The 25,476-nt window shown below is 48.5% G+C and overlaps 10 protein-coding genes across 26 annotated transcripts in view; 6 read left to right on the top strand and 4 right to left on the bottom strand.

Moving 5' to 3' along the window:
• The window catches only part of LOC5668226 (protein kinase C and casein kinase II substrate protein 3), a 34,928-nt gene extending 27,378 nt beyond the window's left edge, over positions 1-7,550 (bottom strand). For 3 of the 16 annotated variants that reach the window (XM_061654437.1, XM_061654433.1, XM_061654444.1), the window contains exons 1-2: positions 7,273-7,532; positions 5,055-5,454 (exon numbers count right to left, since the gene is read on the bottom strand). The gene's annotated coding sequence lies outside the window, so the exon portion shown is untranslated. Of the gene's footprint in view, positions 1-5,054; positions 5,455-7,030 lie in introns of all 16 variants that reach the window. The other 13 variants (XM_061654432.1, XM_061654442.1, XM_061654430.1 and 10 more) reach the window with 10 other exon arrangements.
• A 350-nt stretch (positions 7,551-7,900) lies between these two features.
• On the top strand, positions 7,901-10,518 carry LOC133393043 (protein nessun dorma). Its single transcript, XM_061656191.1, has 2 exons — positions 7,901-9,724; positions 10,319-10,518. The coding sequence occupies exons 1-2, from the start codon at positions 7,973-7,975 to the stop codon at positions 10,340-10,342; spliced, it is 1,776 nt and encodes a 591-aa protein (XP_061512175.1). The 5' UTR covers positions 7,901-7,972; the 3' UTR covers positions 10,343-10,518.
• On the top strand, positions 10,371-11,192 carry LOC1277907 (transcription initiation factor TFIID subunit 13). The gene is made up of 2 exons (XM_317417.4): positions 10,371-10,606; positions 10,686-11,192. Exons 1-2 carry the CDS (start codon positions 10,565-10,567, stop codon positions 11,043-11,045), a joined length of 402 nt encoding a protein of 133 aa, XP_317417.3. The 5' UTR covers positions 10,371-10,564; the 3' UTR covers positions 11,046-11,192.
• On the bottom strand, positions 11,156-14,109 carry LOC1277908 (apoptosis-inducing factor 1, mitochondrial). Of its 2 annotated transcripts, XM_061656189.1 has the most exons (5): positions 13,862-14,090; positions 13,456-13,754; positions 13,277-13,369; positions 11,913-13,188; positions 11,156-11,836 (listed from the first exon to the last, which is right to left on the bottom strand). In XM_061656189.1, the coding sequence occupies exons 1-5, from the start codon at positions 13,947-13,949 to the stop codon at positions 11,340-11,342; spliced, it is 2,253 nt and encodes a 750-aa protein (XP_061512173.1). In that variant the 5' UTR covers positions 13,950-14,090; the 3' UTR covers positions 11,156-11,339. The 2 variants fall into 2 exon arrangements, with proteins under 2 accessions (XP_061512173.1, XP_061512174.1); XM_061656190.1 differs by lacking the exon at positions 13,277-13,369 and having other exon boundaries at positions 13,711-13,754; positions 13,862-14,109.
• Positions 14,110-14,285: 176 nt separating this feature from the next.
• LOC1277909 (small ribosomal subunit protein mS40) lies at positions 14,286-17,011 on the top strand. Its single transcript, XM_061660352.1, has 2 exons — positions 14,286-14,414; positions 14,540-17,011. Exons 1-2 carry the CDS (start codon positions 14,355-14,357, stop codon positions 15,281-15,283), a joined length of 804 nt encoding a protein of 267 aa, XP_061516336.1. The 5' UTR covers positions 14,286-14,354; the 3' UTR covers positions 15,284-17,011.
• On the top strand, positions 15,490-17,011 carry LOC1277910 (pyridine nucleotide-disulfide oxidoreductase domain-containing protein 1). Its single transcript, XM_317420.4, has one exon. It carries the CDS (start codon positions 15,490-15,492, stop codon positions 16,930-16,932), a length of 1,443 nt encoding a protein of 480 aa, XP_317420.4. The 3' UTR covers positions 16,933-17,011.
• A 16-nt stretch (positions 17,012-17,027) lies between these two features.
• LOC1277911 (E3 ubiquitin ligase Rnf121) lies at positions 17,028-19,382 on the bottom strand. Its single transcript, XM_317421.4, has 5 exons — positions 19,100-19,382; positions 18,988-19,022; positions 18,601-18,742; positions 17,862-18,481; positions 17,028-17,789 (listed from the first exon to the last, which is right to left on the bottom strand). Exons 1-5 carry the CDS (start codon positions 19,130-19,132, stop codon positions 17,669-17,671), a joined length of 951 nt encoding a protein of 316 aa, XP_317421.4. The 5' UTR covers positions 19,133-19,382; the 3' UTR covers positions 17,028-17,668.
• Positions 19,383-19,837: 455 nt separating this feature from the next.
• On the top strand, positions 19,838-21,408 carry LOC5668230 (uncharacterized). Its single transcript, XM_061660351.1, has 3 exons — positions 19,838-20,275; positions 20,348-20,527; positions 20,610-21,408. The coding sequence occupies exons 1-3, from the start codon at positions 20,138-20,140 to the stop codon at positions 21,186-21,188; spliced, it is 897 nt and encodes a 298-aa protein (XP_061516335.1). The 5' UTR covers positions 19,838-20,137; the 3' UTR covers positions 21,189-21,408.
• Positions 21,394-22,879, bottom strand: LOC1277913 (cAMP-dependent protein kinase catalytic subunit alpha). The gene is made up of 3 exons (XM_061660350.1): positions 22,424-22,879; positions 21,957-22,352; positions 21,394-21,885 (listed from the first exon to the last, which is right to left on the bottom strand). The coding sequence occupies exons 1-3, from the start codon at positions 22,595-22,597 to the stop codon at positions 21,394-21,396; spliced, it is 1,062 nt and encodes a 353-aa protein (XP_061516334.1). The 5' UTR covers positions 22,598-22,879.
• A 24-nt stretch (positions 22,880-22,903) lies between these two features.
• On the top strand, positions 22,904-25,440 carry LOC1277914 (protein O-glucosyltransferase 2). The gene is made up of 3 exons (XM_317424.5): positions 22,904-23,287; positions 23,365-24,571; positions 24,636-25,440. Exons 1-3 carry the CDS (start codon positions 23,076-23,078, stop codon positions 24,756-24,758), a joined length of 1,542 nt encoding a protein of 513 aa, XP_317424.5. The 5' UTR covers positions 22,904-23,075; the 3' UTR covers positions 24,759-25,440.
• The last annotated feature ends 36 nt before the right edge of the window (positions 25,441-25,476 follow it).

The raw sequence follows: 25,476 nt of genomic DNA, 5'->3' as shown, positions 1-25,476 counted from the left end.
CGCAATGGTTCGTTGATTGGAAGCCGATCGTGTGGTGGTTGATGTGAGGATGTGGGGAGAGTAGGGAGCAAACTGGAGCAACATGACCAGCGGAAGGCTAGAGCTTTCAAAGCACAAATGCCAATTAGCTGCGGGATGCCTTTCGATCCATTCTTGCATATTGAGCGAATCGAACGGGAGAGAAACGGTGGAAATGTCTCAAAAGCAAACGATAAGAACCTTTCAGAAAAGAAGGAACACTATTTAAATAATAATACTAAAACTAGTCTATACAACAATGATTTCAACGGTAAACTGAAGTGACCCAAATGCATGCAAATAAAATATTTGCATAATTACTAAAATTCACAATATCTTTCATGTGCAAATTAGCCAATTCATAACAATTCACTCGATGCGAACTAAAACTAGATTTCACCCTTATCCTGCATCCATTCCTTGTACCCCAAAGTTGTAGTCCTATAGACAAACTGGTTGGATATTTCTCGCCCCAAAAACGAACCACTCAATTGATTCTACTTTGTCCCACTTTGTTATCTTTGCCGACCAGCTTTCGCTTATCGGAGGACACTAGAAATGTAACGTAAAACAAGTGGGGAAAAGACTATCAGTGAGGCTTGCGTAAGCCAACACACACACATGGGACTCAATTTTCTGTGACGACGCATTGCGGACGAGGAGTTGGATTCTAGTGGAGTTGTATTCCTGTGTCGTAGAACATATTTACACACATGATAAGATATCATCAGGGCACCTTGAAGAAGCTCTTTCTCTTTCTCTCTGTTTCGGCCGGTAGGAACGGATGTTCCGGATGATCATAACGTGGTACTTGGTGTTCATAAAAATGATACTTTGTTGAAGGCAGATTCCTCTCACCTGCAGTATAGGTTTTGTGCAAAACAAAAGCCTTTTCCGAGGACAAAAGTTTTCGTGACGAATTGCATTCCACAGATAACCCCCGGGAGCGAGAGTTGTGATTGACTTTCGTACGTGGATGTTTGATATCGTCGTTCCCGATAACCGGTCCTTCCAACGCAACGTGCACAACGTGGAAGGTTCAATCCCTCACACAACTTCGGCAGCAGCAAAGCTCCAAAAAATGACGCACCAATACCAACACCACCATTCCCGATCGGGACATTCCATGCTGGACATTAACCTTCACACCACCTTCGCCGTTATGCTGCTTCTGCGATTCCCCACACCCACTCTCCACCGGTTGTGGTCCACCCCAGGTCCGGCCACCCCGTTTTCCCAGCCTCCCACAGAGACATATCCTCCTTACGGAACAAATACGGAACACAGAACGAAAGAATGAATGAATCCACATTAACGATGGTTCGTCGTTCGGGTCTCTATCTTCTGTGTTCTTCCCTCCGAACGGGTTATATATATAATCGCTTTTCACAGCCTTTCACACGTATCTCGTTTCGACTGGGTTGTCCAATGAAGTGAAAAAGAACCCAAGAAAGAGAAAGAGAGACACTTCCGCCCGTACACACCGCTCAAATCGGACGTGCCAAATCTAGCGTTCAGGTGATGATCGAGAACGAACCACGTAAACATCGCGTGAGGGGATGCTGCTGCTGCTGCTACGTTGCAGAACGAACGCGATTACGCAAGGATCGCTAAATGGAAGATAACTAACCGGTCAGTAACGCCACACACACACAGCACAACGTTATCATATTACCCCGTGTCTCGGAATACAACGCTTGAACAAAACCAGATACAGTGCCAGATCTCTAGCTGGTTGGTTGAAACAAAATTGCCATAAATCATCACCGCAAATGTGCTGTTAGGAAGGGCAAGAGAGAAGCTCTATACACCTTTACTCACTATACTACTACTACTGCTTGAAGATCACACGGAACTCATCTTCCAAAACACCTGCCTCAACGAGGTCGTGATTATCTCATCTTTGCATTTGTTTAAGCGCATCACACAAATACTAGCAGACTTTAAACTTTTTTTTTTCATTTGGAAAGACTTATAAAGGTATCTTTCTCGTATAAATGAGAATAATCTTTTCGTGAATCACTACACAAAAATACCACAAAACAAATTGTTTTGCAGCTGCCGCCACCATTCAATCCTTCCAATTTTGAACAAACGACAAAAAATAAGAAAAATCAAGCCATCATCCGCCTGTGCGATCACACAAACACCCTCCGAACCACAGCCAAGAGGGAGGCAGCAGAATTCTTTCGGGAAACGCTACTTTCCCGTTAGCTTCTTCGATCCGCTATCGACGGCGATCGTTAAGCGCTTAGAAGAGCTCTTTAACAAGCCTTACACCCTCCCTCCGACCACTACATTCTAGCAAACCTCCGATGGGAGTCCGAATAATCGAAAACGCTGGCCACAACAGCATTCCACATTACACACGACGACTAGCAGCAGCAGCAAACGAACGAACGAACGAGCTAGCCAATCGATTCGGTTCACCGTCCGCCGTTTGTTTGGGGACAGGGATGAAAATGCGGAACATTGAGTTATTCTTCGTTCTTTCTCTCGTCGTGCTCGTACGGAGGGGTTTCCTCTCCTTTCCTATATCTAAACGCCCCACGAGCGAGAAAGATCAGTGGTATCCGCTAATGAGAATGCCGAAAAGTTAAGGCTTTGCATTTCTAGCGATTTGGACGTTGACTCCGTGGGCCACTTAAACCGGACCGGTCGGCCAGCGCACACGGGGTGAGATTGTTATTGTTTAGAGCTCGAAGGCCTCTTCATGTTTGTTTGGACGTGTGGTTCAGGTTTGTTTTGTTTCCCACCCCCCGTGCCTCTCCGTGCATTTTCAGCCACGATCAATCAATCTTCTCTTCGGGGAGAAAGGAAGCGTGTTACAAACACTCACACAGATTTTGATTTCGAAGCTACAATGTAGCTGCAAGAAGTCATCAGTAACATCACTGATTGTCAAAAGAATGCTCCTAAAATGAGAGGAATGTGTTACTCTCTTTTTGCAAACTTATTAGTCTCGTTGTCACATTCCGTCCCCGCAAATATGGACATAAACCTCCAACCTCGCCCAACCAGAACTTCTACCCCAAAACAAACACCCCTAATGGAAGAAGACACATTGTTGCCACTATCGCCCACCTTCTCTCGCAGTCCTTGCATCCCTCTGTCTCTCTGTCTGCAAAAAAAGAAGTCGACACTGGAAACCCATTTAAGCTTCAGTTCGCAAAATATATAATTGGTACAACCCGGCAACGAAACCAGCACTCACACACACCCCACATGTGCATGCCAAATGTAGGTTGGATTCTTCCACTTCGTTCGCGTTCGACCGTTGAGCTCCGAGTCCCCTCGAAGCAGATGATTAATGATGTCAGTGTCGTCAGTCAGGAAAGATAATCTTTTTGCGCAAGTCACATACACGCGCGCATCCACAACAGCGCCACGACGAGTGTGTGTGTGTGTGTTTCGGTATGGATTGTTAAGCAAAGAACGCAAAGAGCCGGGCGCTCCTTATCGAGCGACTGACTGCTACTACACCTTCCTAGCTCGACGTAATGACTCTTTTCTTATGACTTGTGTGTGTTAGAAGATGGTCACACAAAACACACTTCACACAGCCAAACTGAAACCAACCACCGGAAAAAAGACACAGCAGGCAGGGACTGTTTGACAATACTGTGTGTTGCTGTTCGTTCACAGTTCGTACGATTCATTGCATAGTCTGTTTTTCCTTTCCCGTATACCATCACTGCACACACAGTTACGCTTACACGATGTGGACAGTTTGACTAATTTCAGTGTCAACGTGCCCCATCAGCATCCTAGAGCACATACATCACCGCCAACAAAAACTTTGATTTGTCTTATCTTATCAGCCTGAGACAGTTATCAAACGGTCCCCGCATGAGTTTGAAATTCAGCAAACAGAGACTTGCCAGCAACACATCACCGGAGTAATACCTTTGAGTTCCAACGTGTCGATCACAGTTAGAGGGTAATTGTTTCAACAAATTTAGTTTCTAATGCGAACAACTTAGAAAGGAAATAAAATATTCATTTTCTCATCTACAAATTGATTTGCATTAGTATTAATATTCATGCTAGAGCCAACGTTGTCAAATCTCGATTGGGAAGCGCACAGTGATGCAGAATTGGATTGGAATCTTCCTCACAATCAATGCGCATAGCAAAACAACAGCCATCATTTGGGTGTTTACTTTTGGTCCCTCTGTATTTGTTATAGCCCTACCCCACACGCACACACTTTGGGGCTTATTCCCGAAAGAGGGAGAAGACCAGGATGATACACCAACGAGCAGCTATTTACGTAACACGTTTGTATCTAGGTCAAATCACTTCTTCTGCCAGGTCGGAGAGAAGAACTTCTGTGCTGTATTCGAGAGACGGCGCATTCCTGCCGAACCTTGCTCTTCCTTCGCTGATGAATAGCGTTCTCGCGTTCAGTTCCATCAACTCCAGGCATATATAATTCATTTTTAGAGAGTTTAAACGCCCAATACACATTCAAAGTTCTTCCCAAGAAGTAAAACAAACTTTTTAAAAGCAGCCAAAAATACACAAACTGTGTGGGAGGCCGGAATGTTTGTTGCGTTCGGGGAGGCCATAGAAGATGATCTAATTTTTCTGACTGTTCTTCTCTGGAAAGTATTTTGTATGCTTTAGCTCTTTTAACACAAAACATGCCTTTCAAAACAGCAATATTCTTCCCATTACAATGCATCTTCTGTATAAAAACTACACATTTTTCTCCTTCCCAAGTTCAAGGTTACAATAATGCGCCCTTTTAGCACGTTCTTTTGTCGTCTTTCTCTGGTGCCATAGAAACGGTGTGGGTCGCGTGTAGGAAGGAAAAGGTGCACACTCTATATTGCAGGGTTGCTGTCAGTCAGTCAGTCAGTGAGTTGGAGAGGGTTTGTGTGTGTGTGAGCTAGAAGAAAAGGGGTGGTTTTTCACTGGCTATGTAAGGACGATGAATGGCGACTGATCTCTCCAAAACAATCAAGGACATTTCTCTAAAAGGATGCTTGAAAGCTGAGAGCTGGTTCTCCTCCTCTCTATACTGTTCTTACCTTTTCGGGGTGTAGGTTCGAAGGCTCGTCAATACGGCTGGATACGGTAGCAGAAAGCGGTTACCCGAAACCAGTTGACGACGATATGCGCTGGTGCTAGTAATCACGTTGGCGGTGATTTTTTTTTTTGCACAATTGATTTCCACCACTACACGGCACGAACGATTTGACACACTCCCGCGTACACGTTAATGCCTCCTCCTTGCCTGATTAATATTGCTATCAAAACCTTATTTCACTTGTTTGACAACAAAACTTTCGTCTCACTTCACTTTGCACTAATAAGTTAAATTATTTTCTAAACACTTTTGTTTATTTTCCCCTCCGGCACACACTGCCTATCGCTTTTTTGCTGCACAAATTACACTAAACCTTTCACTGAATAATTTTACTGCACTTGCTGTAAGAAAATGCATAAAGAATGGTTGAAATACTACATTAGTACTGAACTGTCTTCCTAGATCGATTGTATATCTAATATCAACCCACAACTTAATCACGGGAAATTATAGTAATCGAGTAACACACGAACACTTCCATCCAATTTCAGATCATATACAAGAAGCGTAAAATCTTGCAAAAAAAAAATAATAATAATACTTCTCCACGACCTCGGCAAAGGCGAAAAAGGTAAACATCATCCACCCTTCAACTCCCGTGGAACGCAAGGGAGCATTAGAAACGAAAGGGGTCGAAGGTGGATGCCCACTTTCGCGCACCCTCCGTGTTGCTTTCTGCGATAGTGTGTGTGTGTGTGCGCGCGTGTTGGTCAGCTGCATACTTTTTGTTGTTGCTTTGCTTTTCCCGCATATCGGGAGAGAGACTACTGGAATTTCATCTCCCTTCTTCTATATTCCATTTCATGTTTCTTTCTCGCTCTCACCCACGTTCGCGAGCACGTTCTTTGCTCTTCCCGTCGCACACATATGTGTGTTTGATTCCCGAGACTCTCCGCACGGGGGCGCGCTTGTTGCGTGACAGGATGACACAAAACCCCCGGGAACAATGTGCGTGCGAGAGAGTGAGATGCTGTTCACCGTCTAGCGGGCCGTGGCGTGTATACGAAAGAGATGGAACTCCAACACACACGTTTACGTACGTATGCCAGCGATGCCGATGATACCACACACAAGCCAATTCTTCTTCGCCCTTATTTTGGGAAGTTCTGGTTTCGTTGCTTTTTTTTCGAACAACATTCCTTTGCTTCTCTCCACATGCACGCACACACACACACACACGTGCATAAGATTTGCTGCTGCGGCTTCCTAACTGCTGGCGGCTTTTTTGGGTTTTTTTGCGTTGAGACGTTCTTCGCGCACTTTCCGAGAAAGGAAACAGTGGCGGAATAAATGGACCATCATTTTTAGGCGAATACATTAGCCGCTCGCTTGCGCTTTTCTGCGCGTTTGGAAAACTAAACGCACCCGAGTGCTGTGTGCCCGCCCGCCTGAAGCAAACGCAGCACGGCCGCGGTGGCGATTTTTCTTTACCATTTTTTTATGTAATCGACTGTTTCGCGTTTAGTTCGTGAAGGTATCGTGTTTTCGTTACACCCGGGCAGACACACACACACACACACACACACACACACACACACACACACACACACACACACACACACACACACATACACACACACACACACACACACACACACACACACACACACACACACCAACGGTTAGCGCGGGTTTGCGGTGCGTTGCGCCCTCCACCGCCCGGCACGGTGCATTAGAGGTGATAATTTAATTTGCGCAAAAAATAACCTTCCGCAACGCGCTCCGCACTACCCCGGGAGGGGAGCGCATCAGCCCAAACCTCGAAAGAGACACGACAATTGGATGACGTTCCCCCTAGAATACGCCAGCCCGCGGGCAAAATGAGTTCACAGGTGAATGGAAAAGAGTGTTACGCGTTTTGTAGCCTTTTCCCTGCCTGCCGTTCACCAATATCTAATACCGCTGCTCCACACTCACACACACACAGTGGACCGATAAACCCTTCCATTTGGCCCCGGTATCTATGTACACTTTGCAGAGGACAAACAGCCACACCACGTAGCAGTATAATGCAAAAATTGCAGTTTGAGGAGTTATGCTGAATTTTCCACCCGATGATGGGAAACAAGCGCACACGACAATTTTTGCTGGTCGGAAAAGAATTGTGTTCGCGGTGAAGAACGGGGGGAGGGGGCAGAGAATAACAATTAGTCACACACACTCTGGGTACTGTTGTCGGAGTAGTTTGCACACACAAGGGCTCAATGGCCACGGCAACGAAATAAATTTAACCACTTAACGCATACGAGCACACACACCACAAACGAGCGTCACACTTGCAGTGTGAATTATTCCGAAAAAGGGTATCGTTTTTGCTGATATGGAGATGTTTTGGAACGCACTTTGATGGCTTGATGAAATTTCAACGAACCGACTACGACGACACCGACTGCGGTCCTGCCACTCCGGGATTCTTATAAAAAGTGACAACTATCATGACAAACGCAATCAACTGTTCATATTTTGACCAACACCGAAAGCCCATAGTGCGTCGTGTGGAGTTGGTTTATCATTTGGCGAATCAGTTTGGCTCATTCTAGCAATCGACTTGATCAAGATTGCAAAAAAACCTTCCTAACCCAATGCCTGTTGTTCTTTCATGCCACATAAAACAAATGATTTGCATATCTAGTGATTTTGATATTTTAAAATGGTAAAATAACTATAAAAATTAATTTATAAGCAAGCAAAACACCATTTCTGTTAAAACATGGCGGCATCTTAAATGACCGCACTGTCATTTGAACCTGTGTCCGTTTACATCCCCGCGTTCACTAGACAGCTGGATCGCTTCAAAAATTTCGATTCTCTGCAACCGTCCAACGATTTTCACCCGCCCCATTCGATCACAACACAAAGATGGAAGTGTACGAGTTTAACAAAAGTTTCCTGACCCGTCTGCTCGAGACGACCAACGTGCTGAACGGTGGCGGTTCCAACATTCCCGCATCCGCCATCCGCTCGGAATGGATCAATTTCGTGGAGGTGGCCGTAGAGCCGACCGGCTGGCAGGCGCTGTGGAAAGCATCGCGTCCGGTATGCGAGCAGCTCGGCGTAAAGTACCCGCTCGTCGTGCTGGGCACCGTGGACCAGGTACTGTTCGACGAGCTGAAGGCCGTCTTCCTCATCGAAGCCATCCTGGACGATGATGTGCATCTGCCGGAGGAGCAGTGTACGGTGCAGCTGGAGGAGCTGTGGCCGCTGCGCGAGCAGAACAACCCCGCCCTGAACGTCAACATTACGGCCGACTGTATCGATAAGCTGCGGTTTTTCTACCAGCATCTCTGGATGCCGTGGGACACCGATACGGAGGATGAGCAGAACTGGATCGAGAAGCATCTGGAATCGCGCATCCGGTTCTGTCACGATCTGAAGAACAAAACCATGTCGCGGCAGCTTTCCTCCCACGCGCTGGCATTGCTCGCGGAAGCGCGGTACGTGCAGCGCAAGCGGGAGTTTATCGAGCAGGAGCTTAGCGAGGAGGATGGGCAGGAGGAGGAAGAGGAGGACAATGATACGTCCATTCTGAAGGATAGCCGGTCGGGAGAGCTGTTGCAGCTGAACTTACGCTTAAATACGATCAAGAATGAAATCAACGTGCTGGAGAATCCCGTATGGCGCAGCGTCTTCGAGAAGGTGCGCTTCGGAGCGGGAAAGAGCAAGGGCAACTCCGCAATGGCGTTTATCGTAACGCAGGCAGTACCGATAGATGAACAGCTGACCTACCTCCAGAGCGCCAAAGAGATGATGGATCCGAAGATTGCGGTGAAAATGTGCGACTCTCTTCAGCACGCGCTCGATCACTGCAGCCCGGATAGTGCGATCTATCTTCCACCCGGAACCAGACAGGACATTAAGTTCCTGGAGTACCTGAACAGTGGCGGATCGTTCCGGGGTGTTAGCAGCGCCTCCTTTGTTGACGATTTTGAGCAAGCGTGCAAGCTGAATCCCACCATCGTGTCGAAAAACGACGACAGTGTGCTGCTGACCATCGACGGGGACTTTACGCTGGAAAACGTCCGTCTCGACTGTTCGAACGTGCGCACCGGGGTGGTTATCAAGAAGGGCAACATCGTCTTCCGCAACTGTTGCTTCACGGGCGATCCAACCTCCAGCACCAAGCAGGGCATCGTCATCTTCGGCAACTGCACGATCACGTTCGATCGGTGTCTGATCAAGGAGTTTTCTTCCGGCATCTACAGCAATCACGATTGTACGATCAATCTGATCGGCAGCACCATTAGCCACTGTATGACCGGGCTGGAGACGCTCGATCAGTGTCAAATTGTGTTCCGATCGGCGAGCATAACGCACTGCTCACAGTACGGCGTGCTGCTCGAGGACTTTAACGAAGATGTCCAGCAGGATCAGAAGGCAGCGGGTGATCAAAGCACGAGCGGGTCACAGGTTTACGCCGATTACAACACGATCGAGCGGGAAGAGTTTACGTTCGAGGGGGCGTGCGAGTTCCGGGATAATGCCAAGGGCAATTTTGTCATCCGGAAAGGGTTCAGCGAACGGTTTAACAGTTCCTGCTTTGTCGATGAGGATGAGAGCCAGCTGCATGACGCGGAGGATGGTCTGGACGAATCGATCTGCAATGCTACGAATGTAAGTTTCAATGCCAATTATCTGGAAGCATCAAAGCTATCCTCTACCAAGCATATCGAACCGTCGGTTGAGTCGAGCGAGCGGGAGGACCGATCGGCCAGCGATACGGGCGTGTCTGGGTCGTTGAGCCAGTCGGAGGAAGATTTAAGTACGGGTTACTGTGAAGACAGCACGCAGATAGTGAAAGACAGCGAATATTCTGTGCGCGAAGTGAAACGGTCGGAACAAACGAGTGAATCCGACCAGGAAGATGGATCGGAGGAGTATGATGATGATGATGATGATGACGATGAGAGGGATGATCAGGTTATAGAAATCGAGGATACGATCATTGAGATCGATTGATGCAGTACCGAGGACTGGTTAGTTTATGAAATTAATGTAGATAAAGCTGCTTGTGCTTGTCTCGTTGTCTTGTACCAAGTGTTAAAATGTAGTCTCTTGGAGATTGGGATTGTATTTTAGCTAGTGTTTGTTGTTAGGTTATGTTTTGTATTTGTTTTTTTTTCGATTCTTTAGATTGTTTCGTGTGATTCATTTTTTTTTCTAGAAATTATGCGTTAATTTAAATTATTTATTATTTTTCCATTTCAGGACATTCAACCGATGGAGGATTAATCCGTTAACCGCAGCCAGTTCAAAATTATATTTTTACGCACGCAGCCAATTCTTCCGCCGCTGTCAAAACATGCAACGGAGGCTAGCTGTCAAAGGAACAAACAAAATAATCTTTGCGATTTGCTTTTAATCGGTTCACTAAAATTATAAATAAAGAGATTCCATTTTAATAGCAACGCTCCGAACTATTCGATATTTAGAAAGTGTAATACTCCTCCGAACATGGCAGCTAACCCACCGGAAGAAGGATTCGACCAGGCAGAGGTAGCGTATGGAACAATTCCGCTTGCAATCGGTCCGTGTATAAACAGTTCGCTTTTGGAATGCCTTTTCCTCAACACAGTTCGAAGACGACGAGCTTGGAGAGGTGCAGATCGAGACCTCGTCCGGCCGTAAGCGCCTTTTCAGCAAGGAGTTGCGCTGCATGATGTACGGCTTCGGAGACGACCAGAACCCGTACACGGAAAGCGTCGACCTGCTGGAGGATTTGGTGGTCGAGTTCATCACCGAAATGACACACCGAGCGATGGAAATCGGCCGCACTGGGCGTGTGCAGGTCGAGGATATTGTGTTTCTGGTGCGCAAGAACTCGCGGAAGTATGCTCGCGTGAAGGATCTGCTGACGATGAACGAGGAGCTGAAGCGGGCACGCAAGGCGTTCGACGAGATCAAGTACGCTGGTGCGGAAGCAAAGCTTAAGTAATTGTTCCCTTGAAGCGGGTTTGGTTCCAAGGGCTTGAAGACTGTGCTTTCTATTCCTATCCAAAACAATGTAGCATAAGAGTGATAACAATAAAACAAGCTGATCAGATGTATGTAATATGTACGCCTATCGGTGTGAACACGGGAATTTGTATTTCTTTAAGCTTAACCGTACATTATTATCGCAAATGCTTGTCCACTACTGTTCGATTTTAACAATACTTCCTTCCCTCCCGCAAGCCCGGACCTTCAGACTGCGCTTCAATGTGCGCTGGTAAACAACTTCCCATACTGACTATTGCTCCGCCGCTTCAAGCTCCTCGGTCTCCGTGCGTCGATCGTGCAGATTAAACAGTTTCGCCACCTCATTGAGATCGTCGTACTCGGTATGCTGGTCCAGAATCTTTCTCGCCGTTCCCATACGATTAAACACGTTCCACAGCACCAGACCGACCACCTTCTTATCTCGTAGGTAAAATATTACACCCTTGTCGAAGCTATCTTCCGGCTCCTGCTGTTCTTTGCTTTGTTCTTTCGCTGACTCTCCTGCAGCGGGCACGTTTTTCACGTCCACATTCACGTTAGCGTTGGCTGCCTGCAGCTTTTCAGAGTCAGTGCTGCCGGCGGTAACGGCTACTGCCGCCGCCGCCGCCGCTCGGGACATTTCCTCCGCCGTTCGTTTCGCAAACACGGCCACCGTTGGAAGGGAAGAATCAATTAGCCCGATCGCTTCGTAGCTAATCCGAGGGCCAAGATCCGACCAGAACATGCTCTGATGTGTGTAGGGTTTATCTGTGAGGGGGACAATTTGAGGAACAATTAGTAGTGCATTTGCATTGCAAAACGATTCGCAAGTCGCGTTACTCACTTAGTCCAACCATATTCTCTCCCGCCAGCCGTCCAGAAACGATGGCATGATCGTGATGTTCTACCCTTCGCCGTCCGAACTTTGTATCGTAGAAGCAGGCCGCATCCCCGGCCACAAACACGTTCGATCGGGCACGCAGCTCGGCATCGACCAAAAATCCTCCATTCTTGCTGTCCACCTCCAGCCCGGACGTTTTGGCTAGATCTGTGTTCGGTTCCGAGCCGACCGCAACGATGACCCGGTCCACCAGCAGCACACTGTCATCCATGAGCGTAAGCTTCAGTTTCGAGCCTTGCATTTCGACCGCCTTCACTTGCGTCTTTGGCCACACCTTAACGCCCTCTTCGCGCAACCGTTCCGTCGTCCAGCTGCTCAGATACTCGGGCAGCACCTTGGCCATATTGCCGCCCTCGTGGAACAGCTGGAACACTTCCACCTTTTTCTTGCGCGTTTGTTCCGACTTGGAAAGTGCACAGGCCAGCTCGCTCCCGAGGAAGCCTCCCCCCACGATCGCTACCCGGTTGCCATCCTGTAGCTGCGATGAGAGCTGCTCAAAATCGTACACACTCTTGAAGAGGGTAACACGTTCCCGGACAGCCCGGGGTGCCGATTCAAAGATGGGCAAATTCTTGGGCCTCGCTCCGGTTGCGATCAAACACTTGTCGTACGATATTTCCGTACCGTCGGTGAGGATCGCTTTTCGGTTGACTACATCCAGCCGGTGCACTTCGTAGCCGCGTGCCACAGCCACGCCCCCGTTCGGTGCGTCGCTCAGCTTGCTCGGATCGATGTAGTAATCGTTCGGCTCGTAGAAGATGCTTCGTTCGCTACCGTTCCACTGGCGGAATTTGAGCGGCTCCGCTTCGGTCGGGTTAAACCACAGCTCCTTCGAGAGCGGTGGACGCATGTAGGGCATTTCGAGCTCGTTGGTAATCATCATCACCTTTGCTTTCGGGTCGTGTACACGGATCGCACGGAACGCGGCAATACTAGCCGTTCCGCCACCGACTAGCAGGTAAGGGACGTGCTTGGGAAGATCCTTGGAGGAGGCGGGATAGATGCGCTTCTTTCGGTCTGCATCTTCCTTTGTGTCGTCTACGGGGGTTGGTGGTGGTGGTCCATCGAAGAGACCGTTGTAGTACGCAAGGCCAAGGCCACCGGCTGTGAGTGCGATCGCACCGAGTATGTAACCCGTGTAGGATGGTTTCGGGGGCGGTGGTGGCGGTGGCGGGCAGGTTGGTCCACCCGTAGTGGCAATAGCTTTTTGTTCCGTTTGCTACGAAAGAAGGCAACAAAGAGCGGTTAGTGTATCGAATTGGGGAAGTTAAAGAAATGGATAATAAACTATCGAATGTCTAAAAAACCTCTTGCACAACGTCTTCTTCTTCTTCTTCTTCACGTTCGCACTTTTCACAGGAAGAAAGAACGGGATCCGGCACTGTTTGAACCGTTTTCGGCTAGCAAAAGAAGAAGGTATTCGTTTGAAGGAACAGCTCCTTTCACAACATTGTTATACAAAAAGAATAAATTCAAATTGGGAAACCTGGAAAAATCTATTGATCGGAATATGCCGCCTCGGCGGTGCCGGATAAGGGCTCGGATCGTTCGGAAACTGTATCAACTCGCCCATCATCGGAAGCCTCCGGCTTTCGTCACATGGCGTAACGATCGTACTAGAATTTGGACCTTCCTCCTCAACACAACTGCACGGTTCGTTCGATTCCGCTTCGCGCTCTTTCAACGTTTGCCTTCTTCGCCTGTTCGGTTCCGCTTCTTTAGCCAGCAGGGCCTGATTTACCTTCACGGATATCCATCGCCGGCTGCCGAATGTTTGCGTGAATCCTGCAGGACGAAAAAATCGATAATTCACTGCCGACCGACACACGGTTACATCAGCCAACCACCCTATCGCCCCCGGTGGGGTGGTGTGGTGTGGTTCAGCTACATACCTCCAGCGAGAACGTGCTTTCGGATGCGTACTAGGGCCGGCTGTACGCAGCGCACGTTCCCGACCGCAACGCGGGACACCGAAAGCATCGCGGAGAAGGGTTTTGCAGCAAGGAAATTTTGTATTTTGTACACCGCTTCTCGGGTACACGGGACTAGATTTCGCTGGTTACTTTGATTCGCACATTGATTTGTTTTGCGTTCATGCGCTTGACAGGCATATGGTGTTGCGGCACCTGCGCCCGGTTCTTTGGTGACAGAGTTGTCAAAACGGCAGTTGGCTGCGTACGTAAACTCCCAGTTTGGGAGATTTTCTAAATGTTTTTGGAAGATTTCGAATCAATAAAGGATTTCTTGGTCTGAAAAAACTCTTGGCAGACAAGCTAAATAATCTATAAAAGTCCACACGCTTTTATAAATTAAAATTTCCGTTCCAAACTGTATTGGCTTGATGGATCAAACAGCCCGGAGCGCAACGTGCGTGCCCAATCTCCGATGACAGCGGCATTGTTTTCTTTTTTACCGACCGAACACGCACCGAAAACTCCGGACCCGGTAAGATGACCGCTGTTGCATAAAGAGAATAGCTCCACGAAATAATCCCAACTTGCAATCGCTTTACAAGGCTCTCTCTCCTCTTTCATACGATGGCTTATGTGTAATTGTTTCTTAAATTCCAGGACAATTCCACTCCCCCGGAGAGAAAACATTTCAAACAACCAGCATTACGTCACGCCATCTCAGCCGTCACATCGCTCACAATGTCAGTGTTGCGCTTAATCGGTGGTGAAATCATATCTATTTATCGTCAAAGTTTGCTTACCATCGGTACCAGCCAGGCGAGGGCGCTCACGACAACCGGCTTCCTTCGACACGCCGCAAAACCTGAAAGTGAAGCCACAGAGGAAGCAGCCACTGGTGAGGAGCCGGAAGCAGGGGAAGCAGATGCAAACGCCGCACCCAAACAACCGGTCGATGATCCGAAGGACCGCACGAGGGTGATACCGGTGGAGACGAGCATCCGCTATCTGGCCAGCGAAGCTTACCGGCAGACGTACCAGGACGATCCGGTGTGGAAGCAGTACCGGCGCAATCACAAAGGACCGTACCCGCCGAAGCTGACGCGCAAAACGTGCATACGCAAGGGGCGCATTTCGACCGGCAATCCGTGCCCGATCTGCCGCGACGAGTATCTGGTGCTAGACCACAACAATATCGATCTGCTGAAGCAGTTCATCTCGCCGCAAACGGGTGATGTGTTGAGCTATCGGGTGACGGGCCTGTGCCAGAAGAAACACACCCAGCTGCTGGTGGCGGTCGAGCGGGCTATGGATCGCGGAATGCTTACGTTCGACGTGCCGTTCCGAGAGTACGACTACAGTGAATACTATCCGGAGAAGGAAGGCAAGCCTTCCTCCAAGTAGGAAGTGTCCGTGCAACCCCGTCGTGTGTGCTAGTTTAGTTTGTTAAGTGAAGCATTTTGTTACGAAGAACGTTGTAGCCGAACGAGCGAGCCGTACGATTGTGTAGTGTGAATAATTGATTTTGTGGTGCTGTAAAGAGACCTGTTTCCAATCAAACTTTTCTCCGATTTCTCCGATTCTCTTGTTGCTGTTGTGTGTCGTGAATCATGGCGGAAAATCTTGCGTACACGTACGTGATTGTGGGAGGTGGAATTGCCGGTGTAACTTGTGCTGAAACGTTAGCCCTTCTACGTCCAACCGACTCAAACGACCGAATTCTACTACTAACAGAGTCACCTCTCGTGAAGGCCGTCACGAATGTGGTTCCTCTAGGGAAAATTCTTAACCGTTTCGATGTAGAAGAGAAGAGCACTGGAGAGCTTGCTGCAGCGAACAACATCGATGTGTTGCTCGATCAATTGGATTCGATCGTTAGTGAGGATCACCTGGTACGAACAACTGCCGGAAGATGCATCAGCTACCGGTACCTTTGTCTTTGCACCGGTGCCAGACCAAACATCATCGATAAGGCAAAGGGAAATGCGAACGTGATCGGTATACGGGACACAGAGTCGGTGGAAGAATTCCGGAAGCGTATTCACACGGCCACCCGGCTAGTCGTGGTTGGCAATGGTGGAATAGCATCGGAGTTGGTGTACGAGGTGGACGGGTTGGAGGAAGTTCATTGGGTTATTAAAGATCCGTACATAAGCTCAACGTTTGTAGATTCCGGAGCGGCCAGCTTTTTCAGGGAGCGACTTAACACGAAAGCTTCTGTGGATAAGGAAAAGACCACCTACAAACGAATGCGCTACACGGAACAGAATGAGGAAAGCGACTCAGCAGGGGTCACAAAACGAGGGGCAGCACTGGGACCCGACTGGCATCGTGCTTTTGACATTGAGAAACACGGAGAAGCAGGTACCCGGAACGCCAACAAGGTTACCATTCATCATTCGGTGGAAGTGGAGGACATACAGGAAGTTACATCCGGACTACAGGTTCGACTTACCGATGGTAGCACTATTGAGTGTGATTTTGTAGTGTCCGCCACCGGGGTCGTCCCTGCCACCAGCTGGACCGGGGGTTGCGATCGTACGTTCAAGCTCGGACCCGATGGAGGCCTTTTCGTGAACTGGTCGATGGAGACATCGATCGGCGATGTCTACGCTGCAGGGGATGTTTGCTACGCAGGATGGGAACATGCGCCCCACTGGTTCCAGATGCGCCTGTGGACCCAGGCACGCCAAATGGGAGCGATGGCTGCACGCAGTATGGCGGCCAAGCGAGCCGGGGAGGAGATTTATCAGGATTTCTGCTTCGAAATGTTCAACCACGTGACGACCCTGTTCGGTTATCAGGTGGTTCTTCTGGGGCGCTACAACGGGCAAGGGTTGAACGACAAGTACGAGGTGCTGCTTCGTATGACGCCCGGGCTTGAGTACATTAAGTTTGTGCTGGTGGATGGAAGACTGCAGGGAGCGCTGCTGGTGGGCGAAACGGGGCTGGAGGAAACGTGTGAGAATTTAATTCTGAACCAGCTGGATTTGTCACCGTACGGGGAGGATCTGCTGGATCCTAACATCGATATTGAGGATTATTTCGATTGAAACGGTTTGCAGCACGTAAGGGCAATAGTCGAGCGGGAAGAATGATGGAAATAAATTTGATTGGAAGTTAAAAAAAAAACCCGTGCAAGAGTGTGTCGTCTGTTAATAAGGATATTATTTCACGATATTTATCTTACAGCCTAGACATAGCAAAACGACGAGGGAAATCAATTCAAAACTGGTCCATCTTGAACGAAACTCACAACACGTGGTGGTACGTAATAATACATCAAAAACGAATAAAATTAGCTCTCATCGTCTGTCTGTGTTGGTGTGTGCTTTTCTACACTTTGCTAAAAACAAAACATTCTACTCTCCCTGAACAGGTCAAACACACACACACACGTGGGCGGCACCAGAACTGAGTCTCTCCCGAGGTACACACGGGTTTATTTTTTAATGGTGCCTTATACATTCTGTGCCAGCTACAGTTCTTTATCTACTACTACCTTTAGTGGTTTGTGTTGAATAGGAAATGCAAAGGTTTACAACCTAAAGTGTCGCACGTGGCACGACGAAAAGGATGGGGCAAGAGTGCCGAGCACCGGTGCTCGCCTGTCGCCCAAGCGCCTGTTTTTTTTTCTTTTCTTTTTGGTTTCAAAGGAAAGTAACGGTTCAATTAAATACATTGTAGTGAAACTAAAGCCATTGCCGCGACTAGTGAAATCGACGATGGAGAGGGAGGAGATGGAATAAACCCCTATCAGGCCTGACCAGGCCCCCGTTCGTTGCTGCTTTACTCCAGCCCGAGCATCCAGTTGATGCCTTGCACAATGAACAGTATTAGCGGCTGCCATGCCACGAGCCACCGGATCCAGTCCAGCAGCTGCCCGTACAGTACGTGGGGACGTTCCCATCTACAAAAAGGAGAAAGATTGACGTAATATTAAACACCCATACCGTTTTGCCAGCTCATCCGGGTTACATACGGGTTACAGAACATTTTCTTCAGGTCCACCTTCTCCTTGCAGTAGGGGCAGGTTTGCTTTTTCCCCACGATACACCAGCCCCGGATGCAAAACTCGTGAAACACATGATCACAGGTCAGCTTGTACGTGTTCTCGATCACGCCGGACTCGTTCACGTCCGTCAGCAGCTGATTGCCACAGACGGCACACACGTTGCGCTCGAGATGCCGCGTCGGGATGCCCTTCGGTGTGTAGTACCCGATGTGGCAGGCCATCTTGTCGGCACAGATTTCCGATATATCCCTCCCGAGCACGCCGTAGTAGAGGCCGTAAAACACCAGCAGCAACCCCACGTCCATCCACGTGTGCGGCGGCTGGTTGAAGATGAAGTTTACGCCGAAAAACGTAAACATCATCACGATGTACCCGATGATGCCGAGCAGGTAGCTTAGTTTGTAGATAAAGTAAAACCACTTGTACACTAGCCGCGGCGTCGTGCCGGAGATGGGTTTGCGTATCGCTTTGCGCATCACCAGCCCGGTTATGCAGCTGAATATTAGCCAGAAGAAGATAAACCGCCAGTACTGGCTGCGCAGGCTGAGCACGAACGGAATTATCCACAGGGCGAGCAGTGTCATTAGCTGGAACGGGAAAGTGAATCCCACACATTCGTTGAGCATAGGAGCAAGCAGTGCGTACACAACTCCCCAAAAAATACATTCTAATTGGATTACTGTTTTCTGTGCGGCCACAAACGTACCGAGTAGGATCTGTAGTGGCGTTTCTTCCATTCGACCAGCACCACCTGAGCGATTATGAGCGTGACCAGCAGTATCACAACCATCTCCATGTGCATCGATTCGTGGCCCTTATGTTTTTCGTACATTTTAATATGTTCCAACCTGGGGTGTTTTGAAGAAACAAAAAAAAAGCGATAAAAACATTTTAGCCCCAAATCTTGCTTCATCAGAACAGATAAATTATTGGTTGAGTCATTTGACACCCTGGCAGAGCGATGAGTACGGGCAACGGTCTCCGTTCAGCGATGATAATAAACGATCGATAAACCGTACCCCACACCACAAACTCTCCTCACGCACGCACGTACGGTACGTCGCGTACACAAATGCCCAAAGCGCACATTTACCTCATTTTTTCCTCCGGTGTTAGCTCATCGAAGGGCTGCAATGATACCCGGAAGAAGGAAAACCAACGATTAGCTTATTTATCAGACATTTTTGCTCTGCCATATAGTACACCTTGTTGGGATCAACCGGCTCGTGTAGATTCATGTTGGCGGCCGTCTGCTCTTTGGCCGCTACGCTGGCCGCACTCGGTTACGCTACTGGCTGATATAGATCCTTAATTTTTACCACTTCTTTCGATTGCTGTCGAATGAACAGCAGGCAACTTGATTCGCGTTTATTCGCTTGCTTGTTCCTTCGTCATCACTTTTTTTGCTCCTAATCTCGAGAGGAAGAACAAAAAATTATTATTGTTTTCAATTTTTCCCAGTGACATTTGCGGCTGACAGGAGCGTGTCAGCTACCGGCAGGGTTGGATCGTGTACCGGTTTGGGCATGCTGGCAGCAGAAGCATACACTAGCTGAAGCTGTGGCCACATCCATCGTATTGGATGATGCGGTTCTTGGCTTCTAATTTATCCCGTAAATCCTTTGCTGCGATAAATAGGCCCGTTTCTGCAGCATTGAAGATAGATTTCGATCTAAGTAAGAAAACAATATTGTTAAAAATCCAACTGGAAAACGTTCAATGCACGTATTGTACCTTTCTATTCTTGGAAATTTCCAACAACAAACCAACCAGCGTTGCTTTATTTACTTCTTCCATGTCAAGGCCATTCGTCTGGGCCATTGTCTTTTGCCAGTGCAAACAAGCTTTGCAAAAGTATTGTCCAAAATCACACACACACACGCCCCAAGGAACGGAATCAACATGCTCGCTCTTTCTAACCAACAGCAGACCATCAAAGCGGACAGAGCGAGACAGCATGCTGATCTTGTTCCTAGGGACAATTGCAGAAACATCAATGGCCGTTCACTGTATCCATCGAAGTAGGCTCCAAAAAAGCCCTTTTCGCCAACACACAAGCAAATTGACAAACAAGTGCGGTGCGTGCACTACCGGCGTCTCGGTGCTTAGCTGTTCGCTATTTTTCGCAGCGTTTTGGAGCTGAAAATTTATGCAACTGGACCGTTTTCGAACCTGAATAGTGTTGTTGAAACATTCATCGAACTACTTTTGTGCAATTTTAAGGAAACAAGCGGAGCAATTCGATGTCCACAGAAACGATGGACAGCTCAGAGAACGCATCTTGTGAGGCTGTGTTTGGAAAGGAGGCCATTTGCAAAGATGTTAACAACAACGGAATTTGCTTGGAGGATGCTGCTGCTTTACCGGATAGTATCCCACCGGTCCGTAGATAAGAGATCAACTAGCTATCTGTCGACAAGTGAACAATTAACTTTTTACCGTATTATTTACAGAGTTACATGAAGACTATCACCTCGCTTACGATGAGCCGTACACTCCGTGGTCCAAAGTATCACTGCTACGATTGCGATTATGTTTTGCCTACGCGGCTCAGCATGAACACACACATGAAGATGCACCGGAAACCATTCTGTCCGATCTGTTACACAACGTTCGCAGAAGAGCAGGAAGTGGTAAGAAGCTATCACTATCTGTACTAATCTATTGTTTATATGGATTTTAATTTGAAAATTCCGTTTCTTTCCCCACACCAAGACCGCTCATACGGCCGAAAATCATTCAATTTTGTTTTCCGCCGCAATCACACCACTCGTCGTGCTGGACGAGCCAATAGTGGTAAAGGACGAGCCAATAGTGGTAAAGGAAGAGCATGCTTTCTTCCAAACAGAAGTCCCGCCAAACTCTCCGACCCACGAGTACCACGGCCTGTCGGAGCTGGAGTATGGATTTGCGCACAGTAACAATAGCTCGATTCCGCTGCTACTTGCTGAGAAGCTGCGCGAGCATCAAGAAATGGTGAATCGTGGTATGCAATCGAGGAAACGGTTGGACTCTTCTCACCATCAGCGCCATTCGCTGGATGAAACGGAAGCACGCAGTGTCATAAAGTCGCATCGTAATAGCTATACCGGAAGGCGTGACAGACGGCCATCGATTGCTGGAGTGACCGGTAAGGTGCACAAACCGGCTAGCAAACCGAACCGAGCGACACCCTCCACACCGAAAGCCGGCACTAGTGCACGGGGCGAAAGCGTTGATTCGGCGGATACCGCACTGAAACGCATCACATCACGCTTCGGCCGGTCCATTAGCCTTAAGATTCCCCAATTCTAAGGCCGTCTCAGGCTGGCGGTAATACGATGGCAGGACCATGATCTGTCGAGCGTTATAATTTATCTCTTTCTTTAGCCATATTCTTCTATGCTTCTAAAATAGGATGTTATTACTATCTTTCTGATAAAAAATTACACTGTAAAAATGTGCACACTGATGAACTCTCTGCAAGAATTGTACTCGCCGAGGCGTTTAGAATAAAAAGCTAAAAATCGGCAAACTCCTTCGCATACAGACACTTGGAGGCGATCTTGAGCTTTTGCTCATCGTACACATCGAACAGTGAGGCATCGCCCGGCCCCTGAAGCTTGGGGACGTACGGTGCGGGAAGCTCCCGGTTCAGCAAGCCGTACCAGTTGATCGTCTTGAACCAGGCGTGCTGCTTGATGTCGTCGCACCCATTGCGCAGATTGCCGTAGCGCCGGGAGAGATCCGTCTGCAGCAGATGGTGCACCAGACTGCACAGATCGGTGGAGAAGCTCTTCGGGAATTTGTACTTGCCTTTGCAGATGCGCTCAAATAGCACCATCTGGTCGGAACTGTTCACGTAGAAGGGAGAGTATCCGGCGGCCATTTCGTACAGCAGCACACCGTAAGACCACCAGTCGACGCTTTTCCCGTAGCCCTTCGCCTGGATGATTTCCGGTGCGAGGTATTCCGGTGTGCCGCAGAGCGTCCAGGTCCGGTCTTTGATCAACTTGATTGCGATTGATGGGTTAGAATTAGCATTTACTAATCCTAGGATGATGCTAAGATACATTTTCTTACCTTGCAAAAACCAAAATCGGTCATTTTCACATATCCCCGGTAGTCAACGAGAAGATTTTCCGGTTTCAAATCCCGATAGATAAGATTGCAACCATGCAGATACTCCAGCGCCAGTGCCACCTGGGCACCGTAGAAGGCGGCCTGTGCTTCGGAAAATCGTCGAGAATGGCGTAGCAGTGTGAACATTTCGCCCCCGTTCACGAACGGCATCACGAGGTAGAGGTAGGAGTTGTCCTTGTAGCAGATTTCCAGATTTACCACGAACGGAAAGCGAATGCTTTGCAGAATTCGTTTCTCATTCGTCGTGTGCTGTAGCTGCTTCTGGTAGACGATCCTTTCCTTGGACAGTATCTTCATGGCAAAGTATTCTCCGCTCGCCTTTCTTTTGATCAGTTTCTTGGGGGGAAATGAAAGGATCAGCTATTGAGGATGAAAGAACCTAGAAAAGTTATTTTGGAATAACATACCACAGTTCCGAACGCACCGGACCCAAGAGTGCGTAGTATCTCGTACTCCGTGAGCGAGGCAATCGATGCCTGTTTCTGGTCATTGTACCGTTTTTCAAATTCTGTTTTCAACCGGATTAAAGTTTGATGGTAATCAGTGCCGGCTGAGAATTTATGTGAACTTTCTTGCTTCATTCTCTCCTTCGATAAATCTGCTTTGAGCAACTTGCGGAAGTTACTATTCGGGCTACTATGATGCGTTGTTGGAATTCAAGGGATGATCGAAAGGGCAGTGTTGGCAAATCCATCCCAGCCTTGAAGGTTTGAACGATGACGTAACAATGAGGACAATTACTACTATTACCCTCAAAATTACTATACTTTTTAGTATTTCAATCTCATTTCATTGGGATTTAAAAATAATTCTCACGAATTCTAAGCAATCAACTCACTTCTCACACTCACTCTTCTCGCTGCTCACCGGCAGCCTGTCAGTGCAGTGGTGTGTTGATTTGTTTACAAACAAACCGCTTCCCTTCCAACAACCAGGCGGGCTCTCTGGTGTGTGTAATCTCGTGTGCGTGTCACGCTCGAATAAGTTTGCCTTTTTTTCGTACAGAAACCGTGTCTCTCTCCCTCTCTTATTCCCCGTTTTCTTTCGTTGCGCCGTGCAATGGAGGATCGTCTACGGTTGAGAAAGTACGTGCTGGTTTGGCTGCTGATAGTGCTACACTCCTGTTACTTTGCCTCCTGCGGCAATGCAGCGGACCGGGCGGTAGACCCGAAGAACAGCCGCGTCTGGGGACCGGGTGTAGAGATGCCGGACCGTGCCACACTCCCGGCGCGCTACTTTTTCATCGAACCAAGAGACGCGGACAATCAAAAGTGAGTACGCACCGCTTCGTAGGCTCGCACCGCAGTTTCATCATTTTCATCACTCTCCATTCGATTGTGCTTTGCAGAATAAATGAATCTCAAAAGTATGACATACACATCATTGGACAATCCCGGTTCGGCTCGTGCCGGTACCGGTTGAATCAGATCGATCGCCATGATGGGTCGAGCATCGTTCGCTACCGGCTGGCCGAATCGTGCAGTGACGTCACGATACACGTGCGCCAAAACGAAGCCCATCTAACCGGGTCTCCGTTCGCCATCCCCGGCACACTGTACTCCGAGCAGTGCTACTGTCCGCAAGGTTCCGTTGAAGAGTGGCTTGAAACGGTCGGCTGCCCGGCAGGCGATCCACAGATCGATATGGACCTGATTCCGTTTCGGGCCATCAACTTTTCCAGCCTGCGCACCCGGATGATCCAACAGTACGACAAACCGGGCAGCATTTCGCACTGCAACTACGTGATTCTGCGCAACCAAGTGCACCGGCGTTGCTACGGGCAACACACCGGCTTCAGCAAGTTTATGGACACGATCTTGCTGTCGTTGGCGCGCAAATTTACCCTGCCCGATATGGAAATGTTTGTCAATCTCGGTGATTGGCCGCTGGTGAAGAAGGGTGGCCCAAGCCGCACGACCGGGCCGTATCCGATCTTTTCCTGGTGCGGAAGCGACGATACGTTCGACATTGTTATGCCGACGTACGACATTACCGAATCGACGCTTGAGAATATGGGCCGCGTAATGCTCGACATGCTGTCCGTCCAGCGGCGGGGACTGCCGTGGGCGGAGAAACACGCCAAAGCTTTCTGGCGCGGTCGGGATGCGCGACGGGAGCGGTTGGAGTTGGTAGCGCTGTCTCGCCGCTACCCTGAGCTGCTGAATGCGTCGCTTACCAACTTTTTCTTCTTCCGCGACGAGGAGAGCGAGTTTGGGCCGCGTGTTGCGCACATATCCATGCACGAATTCTTCGACTATCGCTATCAGGTGAATGTGGACGGTACGGTGGCGGCGTACCGGTTGCCGTACCTGCTGGCCGGCAGCTCGGTGGTTCTGAAGCAGGACTCGTTCTACTACGAACACTTCTACCGCAAGCTGGTACCGATGCGCCACTACATCCCGTTCGAGGCGGACCTGTCGAATCTGGTGCAGCAGATCGAGTGGGCACGGGAAAACGATGAAAAGGCGCGTGAAATCCGAGACAATGCGAACGCATTCATTAATGCTAATCTGCTACCGCTAGATATCTACTGCTACCATGCGTTGCTGTTCAAGGTAAGCGTGCATGCAACACTTGCTGAGCTGTTAAAACTACTAATCCTTGTACTTTTGTCTACAGGAATATGCCAAATACATTGTCAGCCCGATCCAGGTACAACCGGGCATGGAAAAGATTGAGCAGCCGGAGGAAGCCTACCACTGTCCGTGCGAGAGGACGACACTGCCGAGGGATGAGCTGTAAAGGCAATCAGCAGGCAACCAACCAACCACAGCACAGTTACCGCACGTGTGACGCACGAGAGAGCGAGCGATGGATTAATTACTCGTCCTGAGGCGGACAAACCGCAACCGTGTTACAAATCAACAACCATTCTATGACGCAACCAGCGAGCTGTGATCGTTACGTTATCATTTTCTGTAGGGCATTTTCGTTTCTTCCTGTCTTACTCTACGTCTTTGTATCTCTTGCGGTGAATAGGTGAAAAGGAGCTAACTAGACTCAATAGAAGATAATCGGCAAGCAAGTATCTATCAACTCTGTCTACTGTTTCTGGGCTGGTCTCGATAGTGTAGTTGAAAAGGGATTCAAATTTCAATCGGACTAGACGATCAGTTTGAGAAGCAAGTAGAAGAAGATGATCTACAGTTAACTATCTATAGAGGAACTGAGTCCGCTGCTAGGAGTGGGCAAAGTATTATATTAGAAGTGTGTGTGTGTGTGTCGATGTTGTAGTTGGACTATTTAGTTTCACACGAAATCGATAAAACAGTATTGCTAGTCTGAAGGGTGAGAAAAGATTTTCATGAAAATCAATTATGCAGGTGGAAAATTCGATCCCTATCCTGTAAACACCGCCTGTCGCGCGCATGCTAATCAACAAGTATCCTGTTTCTTCAATAAACTTTAACCTTTTCAAAGTAAATTATTCAGAAAGAATGCGTGAGTTGCTAGCAATTTT

Source organism: Anopheles gambiae, chromosome 3, assembly GCF_943734735.2.
Source record: "Anopheles gambiae chromosome 3, idAnoGambNW_F1_1, whole genome shotgun sequence".
NCBI lineage: Eukaryota > Metazoa > Arthropoda > Insecta > Diptera > Culicidae > Anopheles > Anopheles gambiae.
This window is presented reverse-complemented; position numbering and strand designations above follow the sequence as displayed.

Excerpts from the sequence above, each read along its gene's own strand:
- LOC5668230 (XM_061660351.1), top strand. The coding sequence starts at position 20,138 with ATGTCCACAGAAACGATGGACAGCTCAGAGAACGCATCTTGTGAGGCT. Across the intron at positions 20,276-20,347 it reads TACCGGATAGTATCCCACCG|AGTTACATGAAGACTATCAC; the intron begins GTCCGTAGATAA and ends TATTATTTACAG. Across the intron at positions 20,528-20,609 it reads TCGCAGAAGAGCAGGAAGTG|ACCGCTCATACGGCCGAAAA; the intron begins GTAAGAAGCTAT and ends CCCCACACCAAG.
- LOC1277910 (XM_317420.4), top strand. The coding sequence starts at position 15,490 with ATGGCGGAAAATCTTGCGTACACGTACGTGATTGTGGGAGGTGGAATT.
- LOC1277913 (XM_061660350.1), bottom strand. The coding sequence starts at position 22,597 with ATGAAGCAAGAAAGTTCACATAAATTCTCAGCCGGCACTGATTACCAT. Across the intron at positions 22,353-22,423 it reads CCGGTGCGTTCGGAACTGTG|AAACTGATCAAAAGAAAGGC; the intron begins GTATGTTATTCC and ends TTTCCCCCCAAG. Across the intron at positions 21,886-21,956 it reads CCGATTTTGGTTTTTGCAAG|TTGATCAAAGACCGGACCTG; the intron begins GTAAGAAAATGT and ends ATCGCAATCAAG.
- LOC1277909 (XM_061660352.1), top strand. The coding sequence starts at position 14,355 with ATGACAGCGGCATTGTTTTCTTTTTTACCGACCGAACACGCACCGAAA. Across the intron at positions 14,415-14,539 it reads CACCGAAAACTCCGGACCCG|GACAATTCCACTCCCCCGGA; the intron begins GTAAGATGACCG and ends CTTAAATTCCAG.
- LOC133393043 (XM_061656191.1), top strand. The coding sequence starts at position 7,973 with ATGGAAGTGTACGAGTTTAACAAAAGTTTCCTGACCCGTCTGCTCGAG. Across the intron at positions 9,725-10,318 it reads CGATCTGCAATGCTACGAAT|GACATTCAACCGATGGAGGA; the intron begins GTAAGTTTCAAT and ends TTTCCATTTCAG.
- LOC1277908 (XM_061656189.1), bottom strand. The coding sequence starts at position 13,949 with ATGCTTTCGGTGTCCCGCGTTGCGGTCGGGAACGTGCGCTGCGTACAG. Across the intron at positions 13,755-13,861 it reads AAAGCACGTTCTCGCTGGAG|GATTCACGCAAACATTCGGC; the intron begins GTATGTAGCTGA and ends TTCGTCCTGCAG. Across the intron at positions 13,189-13,276 it reads AAGAAGACGTTGTGCAAGAG|CAAACGGAACAAAAAGCTAT; the intron begins GTTTTTTAGACA and ends CTTCTTTCGTAG.
- LOC1277911 (XM_317421.4), bottom strand. The coding sequence starts at position 19,132 with ATGAATCTACACGAGCCGGTTGATCCCAACAAG. Across the intron at positions 18,743-18,987 it reads ACACCGGAGGAAAAAATGAG|GTTGGAACATATTAAAATGT; the intron begins GTAAATGTGCGC and ends AAAACACCCCAG. Across the intron at positions 17,790-17,861 it reads AAGAAAATGTTCTGTAACCC|ATGGGAACGTCCCCACGTAC; the intron begins GTATGTAACCCG and ends TCCTTTTTGTAG.
- LOC1277907 (XM_317417.4), top strand. The coding sequence starts at position 10,565 with ATGGCAGCTAACCCACCGGAAGAAGGATTCGACCAGGCAGAG. Across the intron at positions 10,607-10,685 it reads AAGGATTCGACCAGGCAGAG|TTCGAAGACGACGAGCTTGG; the intron begins GTAGCGTATGGA and ends TCCTCAACACAG.
- LOC1277914 (XM_317424.5), top strand. The coding sequence starts at position 23,076 with ATGGAGGATCGTCTACGGTTGAGAAAGTACGTGCTGGTTTGGCTGCTG. Across the intron at positions 23,288-23,364 it reads AGAGACGCGGACAATCAAAA|AATAAATGAATCTCAAAAGT; the intron begins GTGAGTACGCAC and ends TGTGCTTTGCAG. Across the intron at positions 24,572-24,635 it reads ACCATGCGTTGCTGTTCAAG|GAATATGCCAAATACATTGT; the intron begins GTAAGCGTGCAT and ends TTTTGTCTACAG.